This window comes from Artemia franciscana, chromosome 1 (genome assembly GCF_032884065.1).
Source record: "Artemia franciscana chromosome 1, ASM3288406v1, whole genome shotgun sequence".
Classification (NCBI taxonomy): domain Eukaryota; kingdom Metazoa; phylum Arthropoda; class Branchiopoda; order Anostraca; family Artemiidae; genus Artemia; species Artemia franciscana.
In genome coordinates this window covers 32,761,504-32,769,869 of record NC_088863.1, presented here as the reverse complement: position 1 = coordinate 32,769,869, position 8,366 = coordinate 32,761,504, and the positions used below count along the sequence as shown (strand labels likewise).

The following is an 8,366-nucleotide window of genomic DNA, read 5'->3' as shown; positions in this document are numbered from 1 at the left end:
CGCATCAAAATGGACAATGATCCGCCTTTGCTTTTCCATGGATTCAACTTTCCAATTACCATCAGATATGATTAAATATTTGATTGCTTGCATTAGAGCACACTAGTCAAGAACCAAGATGACCCTATTAATAGAAACTCTGGCTTTTGCCAATTTTTGACACAGAGGCTTGCACAGAGCAAAGTTGTTTCGAGAATGCTCAAAACTCAAATACTGAGAAAATTGGCCCGGCTGAACTATTTGTTTTTAGTTTTCTTTTAGATATTGGTGTGATAGGTTTTCTAAATATTCGATGGAAAGTTGTGCTGCTTGTTTTAAACCCGCCACACAAAAATGCTCAGGGTGTCGAGTAATTTACTATTGTGCAAGAGAATGTCAAAAACGACACTGGAAAGCGCACAAGGATTTGTGTAGACCTTACTTGGTAATTAGACATAAAGAGTACAGTTGGTTGTAATATTCCAAGCGTAGTAGTCACAATCCTATTTTAGGAGGGGTTCACCCTATTTTAGTGGACAAGTGAGGGTGTTAAAAGTATGGAGGAGGGAGGACGTGGAGGGTTAAAAAGCAGGAGGGAGGATGAGGATGGGCTTGAGTTTCCAATTTGTGCCTCCAATTATAAAAATTCAAATTCTTCGACCGATCCTGGTCTTTAAAGGTTTAATATGCCCCGTTTTCATACTTTTAATTAAAGAGAAGTCCTTTCCAGATGAAAGTAAAGAGTGACATTGAAAGTTAAAGCAAGCTAAGTCCATATATGAGGTAAAATGTCTCCTCCTTAAAAGCCCCCTCTTTACGGTTAAGTTTTATAGGATTTTACTAAAAGTACTTATGAATACAAGAAACAGTTGGTAGGTAACAGCCAGTGTTTTATTTACTAATTGCCTTTCTAAATATCTAAATCGTGCCTTTAGTAAGTCATTCCTAAAGCACTGGGGGTAAAACAGTCAAACTTAATGCCGTAAAGAGTGGGTGCTTCAAAGGGAGACAGTCTCCTTGTATACGAAACAATTGAATAAATTAACAAGTTCTTTTTAACTGTAAGTAAAGAGCGACATTAAAACTTAAAACGAACATAAATTATTCCGTATATGAAAGGGGTTGCTCCCTCCGCAACGCCTCGCTCTTTACGCTAAAGTTTGACTCTGTTAAAACTCTACTTTTTAAAACAATAAAAAAAACTTTAGCGCAAAGAGCGAGGCGTTGAGGAGGGGACAACCCCTTTTATATACCGAATAATTTCTGTTTGTTTAATGTCGTTTTAATGTCGCTCCTTACTTTCAGTTAAAAAAACTTTTTTTTTCATTTAATTTCTGAACGTGTTTGAATTAATACACGGAGGGGGACAAACGCTTTCATATACCGAATAATTTCTGTTCGTTTTAAGTTTTAATGTCGCTCCTTACTTTGAGTTGAAAAAACTTGTTTTTTTATTTAATTTCTGAACGTGTTTGAATTAATACACGGAGGGGGACAAACGCTTTCATATACCGAATAATTTCTGTTCGTTTTAAGTTTTAATGTCGCTCCTTACTTTCAGTTAAAAAACTTTTTTTTTCATTTAATTTCTGAACGTGTTTGAATTAATACACGGAGGGGGACAAACGCTTTCATATACCGAATAATTTCTGTTCGTTTTAAGTTTTAATGTCGCTCCTTACTTTCAGTTAAAAAAACTTTTTTTTTCATTTAATTTCTGAACGTGTTTGAATTAATACACGGAGGGGGACAAACGCTTTCATATACCGAATAATTTCTGTTCGTTTTAAGTTTTAATGTCGCTCCTTACTTTGAGTTAAAAAAACTTGTTTTTTTATTAAATGTTCTGAACGTGTTTGAATTAATACACGGAGGGGGACAAACGCTTTCATATACCGAATAATTTCTGTTCGTTTTAAATTTTAATGTCGCTCCTTACTTTGAGTTAAAAAAACTTGTTTTTTTATTTAATTTCCGAACATTTTTGAATTAATATATGTTTTGACTTTGGCTCACCGCACATGAATAATTAAAACGGAATTGCCATATTAATCTTTTTTTACTAAATGGCTTTCTCATAGTTTTGATCGGATGACTTAGATAAACAAGGGGTGGAGGAGGAGTAGTTGCCCTCCAGTTTTTGGCTACTTAAAAATGCGACTAGATTTTTTTATTTTTTGTACGAACATTTTTGTTGGTAATAAACATACGTACCTTACGAATTAATTTAGGTAACGAACTTCTATATTTGTGTGTTCTTATTGCGTATATGAGGGGGTTTGCCCTCTCGTCATTACCTCGCTTTTTACACTAAAGCTTGAATTGTATCCCAAATCTTTAAGAATGAACCCTGAATCACAAAGGTCGTAGAATAAATAGCTGAAATTATTAAAAATACTTTAGCGTAAAGAGCAAGGTATTGTGGAGAAGACGAACCCCCTTATAAACTTAGTATTTGATGTTCGTTTTAAGTTGCTACTCATTACTTCCAGGAGAACAAATTTTTGTTTAATTTCTCATTTTTTTTGTTAAAAATAATACTAGAAAATCCTGCACCCCCTTCATCGAAATTCTCTTCCCTCGTGATAAATACTTCCATGGAAAGATCCTCTCACATGACTCTCTCCCCCGACCCACTCCCACCCCAACGCGAAAAATTCCCCATGAAAACGTGTCTACACTTCATAATAACCGTTACTATAAGTAAACAATGGTCAAAGTTTGTAACTTGCAGCCCCCTGAAGACTGTGGGGGATTAAGTCGTCCCCAAAGACATAGTTATTAGGTTTTCGACTAAGTTGAACAGAATGACTATCTCAAAATTTTGATCCGGTGACTTCGGGGAAAAATGTGCGTGGGAGGGGGCCTAGGTGTCTTCCAATTTTTTTTGGTTACTTAGAAAGGACATTAGAACTCTTAATTTCCGTTAGAATGAACCCTCTCGCAACATTCTAGGACAACTGGGTCGATACAATCATCCCTGGAAAAAAAAAAAAAAAAAAAATGAACAAATAAACACACATCCGTGATCTAGCTTCCGGCAAAAAATACAAAGTTCCACATTTTTAGAGATAGGAGCTTGAAAATTTAACAGTAGAGTTCTCTGATACGTTCAATCTAATTGTGTAATTTTCGTTAAGATTATATGACTTTTAGAGGGTGTTTTCCCCTATTTTCTTAAATAAGACAAATTTTCTCAGGTTCGTAACTTTTGATAGGTAATACTAAACTTCATTCTTTACTTTCGTTTAAAAAAAATTGTTTCCTAAAGTAGTTTCAGTTTGTTTTTAATACCCTACCCAGGATTACGCTAAATATGAGGAGGGTTACCGTTCGGTTACAATTTGCAGAACAATACTTAAAGAAAAAGATCCCACTTAGTGTATTTGCTTTTCCGAATAAAGCATAGTTCCAGAATAAACTGCAATTAACGGGAAGTTTTGCCCCCTGCCCATCATAGTACAAGTTTCATAGCATATTCATCCATATATTTCTTCTTCGTAAGGAAGAAATGAGGCATAATCCGTAGTTTTGTGCAAACCATTCAATTAATCTGTAGCACCTCTCTTTGAAAGTTTGAAAATATGGTACATAAACGCGTTTTTGAGACCTTAGGTAGCCCCCTCTCCATAAGCGAATTCGCAAGCCACTCACCCTCATAGATGATGCAAAACTTTATGAAACTGAATAGCTGTGAGTTTTATTGGATAATTGGACAGGATCTAAGGGCTTAGCACTCATCCCCTCTGGGAAACAAGAAAAATTAAACAAAAATATATAAAATTAGAAAATAAGAAATATTTCCATTTAACTCCCAGTCAGAAAAGGCTCTTACGAGTACTTGCCTTATGGTGCTCATTTTACCCCGACCTCCCCCTTTTTACAGGTAAGCATATGAATGTAGTTTTTTATGTTATACTTGAATATATCTGAAATCAGAGAGGAGCTATCATCCTGCAACATCAATGAAACAGGCATAGTCCTTAAACAATGATTCGAATGACGGCAGATTAGAAAATAAATTCCAGACACCCCTCCCCCTCTCTTCGTCTATATTAATTTAAAGACTCGCTGATAGTTACCAAATTCGGATATAAAATGCACTTTTGACCTTTCAGGTATTTCTTTTCCCCCCACACTCATACAAAGACCCACTTGCTTTCTTTTGTAATAGCTGATGCGCAATTATACACTATATAGGATTGAACATAATTTTATGAGGCCTCAACTGAGTCACCTCAATTAGACATAGCTTTGATGCGATTTCTGTATAATTTTCTTATTTTGCACGGACTAAGTGCGTCTTATGAGCACATGCCCTGTCGTGCAGTATGGGTTAAGCTGGGGAGCTTAACCCAGGGTTTGTAAATTAGTTGGCCATATCAGAACTTTCCTTCAATAGCATTTTATCCCTCTACGGACCGAAACTGTTGTTTTGCGGCACAAAGTGACAGAAAACAGCCCTTAACTGTGGAGTAATCTCTATTGTTAATGATAAAGACATTCAAAATTTAAATTTATGTCAAAATGAGCTCCCTCCTCATATCCTAAGAGCAATGGTTCGAAATGATTAAATCATTTCGCAAAAAATTCCCTCGCAAAAAAGCAGCAAAAACAAATAAACAAACATCTATTATTATCTGTCTCAAACAAAATTGCAGAATTTGTATTTGTTGTTAGATATGGGCTTAAACCCCACACAGTAGGGCCATTTCCCTTTCCTTTGGACCCCTTCCCTTTTGGAGCTGTTTTCCTACTTTTTCGAAAATTATGCTAATAGTCCCGGTTTAGACCTCGTGGTGTGACAACGTTTAACTTGAAGCATATTTTACATATTTATATTAGCCATCAAAAATACATTTTTTGGGGTAAACATTGCAACCAAAACTCACCTTTTTTAAATTTTGATTTTTATTAGCACGGGTCATTATTTACTTACGCTTTAATATCACAAAGTGTTTGAAAATAGTGTGGTAACAAACTGTAAATAAGGAGTGACTCGGCTTAATAGTAAGTGCAAAATAAATACATCAAAAGAATTGAATTTTTATGCTAATTTCACGCATATCAGCTTCATTGAGTTAGTGTTACACATCAGGCGCTTCGAGCATAAGAAAAAATGCATTATTTTCAAAAAAAGGTCGAAAACCCCTCGAAAAAGTAAAAAAAATTAATGAAAATTGCACCAACGGACTCATCACAAACATCACAGATGTGTGTTGATTATTATTATTATTTTTTTAGGGGTGATCGTATCGAACTAATAGTCTTAGAAGATCGGTAGAGGGCGCAATCGAACGGAGATTCAATTTTTTGTGCCATTTTTGAGTTACAAAAAAAGATTTGAGGACTACTACCCCACCTCCCATGCCCGTTTTCCCCCGAAGTCATCCGATCAAAGTTTTGAGATAGCGATTATGTTCAGCATAGTTGAAAGACCCAATAAATATGTATTTGGGAGTAAAAAGAACCTCCCTCCCCCACATTTCCATGGGGAGTGAAGTTCTCGGGGGGTGAACTTTCCAGGAGAAATTTTCAACTGGATAGGTTTGACATAATTCCTATACAAGTTCATTATATTTGTCTTCTCTTAGCCGACTCAATTTTGTATGTTAAGATGTCCTGTGGGAGTTTTTCGGGGGAAGTTTTAAGCAGGGCTGGAATCGTCCGGTGGATTTTTTGGTGGGGAGGATTTTCCACGGGAGAAATCCTCCATAAGGGATTTTTCCACAGGAGTGATTTCCACAGGCGAGAATTTTTAGGCAAATTTTTTTTATGGAAAAGGGGATATTCGGAATGATTTGAAAAACGATTGGAAATTAAAAGTCTTTTTTAAATGAAAGTACGCTAAGGAGAATTTTTCAGGAGGAATCGCCCGCAAAAAATTTATGGGGAAATCTTCAGCGGGACAAAATTATCAGGTGGGAATTTTCTGGACGAGGAAAAGAATTTTACGTTGGAGGAACTTTCCACGGAAAATTTTTCCTTGAAGGGAGGGAATTTTTCATGCACGAGGGAGACAGATTTAATGGCATTATTTGAAAATAGATCAGAAACTAAATTAAAAAAATAATTTTTTCAATTAAAAGTAAAGAGCAACATTAAAACTTAAAACGAACTGGAAATTTTCCGCATGTTAGGGGGTTGCCCCCTCCTCAATATCTTCTCTTTAAGCTAAAATTTGGCTGATTGTCCCAATTTTTTAAGAACGACTCCTGAAACAAAAGGGCTGTTTAATTAGAATTAAAAGTTTTTTTTTAAAAGCAATAAAAACTTCAGAACGAGGTATCGAGGAAGGGGACAGCTCCCTTATGTACAGAAAAACTCTTTTTGTTTTAAGTACTAATGCTGTTCCTTACTTTCAGTTGAAAAAATGTTTTTTTATTTTGTTTACTATTTTTCAAGAACGGACCAATTGTATAATCTTAGACCCTTGCGGTCGTATGGTTCGTGTCTGCCTAGAAGTATATTTTAGACTTTTTGATAATTTTAAGTTAATTTGTATTCTAAATTTTGTTCTGGTAGCATGGGGACCATGAGGGCGCCCATGAGGATAAAAGGGCACGAGACGGAGCTGATTGTCCTCCTAAAATATTTGAATCTTGAAAACGGAACTAGAAATGTCAATTTCTGAGTGAACAAGCCCTTAGTGAGTTTCTAAGACCATACATTCTTTGAGAAGTGACAGAAAAAATACACGGGAGACACACAGCTCTTTAATTAGTCAATACGACTGCATCAAACCTGGTCATTTTTATGTCTTGATTTAATTACTTTACTCATCTAAAGATTCTTTCACTTATATACAATACGGGACTTATCAATTTTTTTTATGGGGGGTAGTGAATATCTTGTGTGTGTTGCTGGATGTCTTAAGGCTTGAATAATACATTTTTTGGTCCCTATTTTCTTATTTTAGGTGAGAGATCACTGAAATTCATATGAGATACCCTGTAAACTCCTTTAATTTTTGGTATTGCGTTTGAATTAAGGTGGCAATAGTGGGTAGCGGAGACAGCTCCTTTCTTATTGTAGAAATATGTTGAATAGCTTAAAATATTGCATTCGAGTGCTTACCAGTATTGAAGGAGTATAGATAGGATGTCTAAAAAAAATATATGTCGAAAGACTCCGCTCCCAGGAAAATCATGGCCACAAAATCTTTTTGATACTTTAGACCCTCCCCCTAAAAAATCAAAATTAGGGGTTTAGTTTTTAGGGATGATTATCATTCTCATTATCTTCTTGTAAAAAGTGAAAAACGTGAAGGCAGACAACCGGGACTAAGGGAGTTAGTACCCACTCACATTTAAGAGAGCCCTTGAAATGATATTCAAAACTAATGAAAATTAAGGAAAAAAATAATCTTTTTCCAATGGAAATTAAAGTACGTTGTTAAAACTTAAAACGAACATAATTTATCCTTTGCACCAAGGGAATGACCCCTCATTCAGTTTCTTTAAGCTAAGTAAAGCTTAAATTATACTGTGTTGACAATGTCATCAATATCTATAATTCTTTTACACTTAAGTGTAAAGATCGATGGAATTGAGAGAGTTTGCATTATTCCTTATGTGCAAGATACTCTCTGTTTATATCGGTATTTATTTTCATTAGTAAAATAATTTTTTTTATTAATTGCAACATAAAATGCTGCTACGGTTTGTAAAATTTTCTTTGAAATATTGAATGACCTCCAAATTATATGCTTTATTTTTCATTTGTCTGCCATTTTCTTGTACTAGACGGATCTTCATTCGTCGCAATGTCTTCACCAGAATCTGAAAAAAAAATGCTGTTGAACTCCCCACATTTGTTAATTAAGCGACTGAATGTTTATTTTAAGGGAGGGGGAGGCTGAACTCTACTTAAGCCTAGAAAAAGTTACTGAATTTTTTTTTGCATGTACATTTTCCTTTAAATTTTACAATAGTAGCCTACGGAATAGTAATCCTTTAGAAAATCGTAAACCGTTAATGCAGTATTCCAGATAAAATTGCTGGTCTAATTATTTCTATTTGTACAGACTGGAAATATTGCATGAAGACACTTGAAAGTCTAACGAGGTAGCATCTTGGAGATACTCCTGCATTTTTTCTGGAGTAGTGTAAAACAAGGTTGCAGACAGCTGCCATTACCTTTTGTAATAATCATCGACTCTAGTTTCTCCACGAAACTGCAAGTAACGGCATAAAATCATGCTCTTATGTCAGAATCAGCAATTCAGTTTTTACAGACGATATTAAATTGCTCCAACAATTCAAAAAGTATTTATGGGATCTTATATTCAGTTTGTCAAGAAGGCTTTTGAGCTTAGTATAAAAATGATGAGTATTTTTTAACATAGAGCATGACGCCGTCTGAGTCCCTCTCCATATCTAATGTTG

The 8,366-nt window shown here is 35.1% G+C and overlaps 2 protein-coding genes across 3 annotated transcripts in view; one reads left to right on the top strand and one right to left on the bottom strand.

Annotated features, from left to right (window-relative positions):
• Positions 1 to 207: 207 nt before the first annotated feature.
• The window catches only part of LOC136028823 (SET domain-containing protein SmydA-8-like), a 35,699-nt gene continuing 27,540 nt past the window's right edge, over positions 208 to 8,366 (top strand). The window contains exon 1 of the mRNA XM_065706751.1: positions 208 to 424. Coding sequence (XP_065562823.1) covers positions 293 to 424 — 132 coding nt within the window. The 5' untranslated portion in view covers positions 208 to 292. The remainder of the gene's footprint in view (positions 425 to 8,366) is intronic.
• The window catches only part of LOC136028807 (calcitonin gene-related peptide type 1 receptor-like), a 199,055-nt gene continuing 198,282 nt past the window's right edge, over positions 7,594 to 8,366 (bottom strand). For both annotated transcript variants that reach the window (XM_065706716.1, XM_065706721.1), the window contains exon 12: positions 7,594 to 7,760. In XM_065706716.1, the coding sequence (XP_065562788.1) occupies positions 7,614 to 7,760 (147 nt within the window). In that variant the 3' untranslated portion in view covers positions 7,594 to 7,613. The remainder of the gene's footprint in view (positions 7,761 to 8,366) is intronic.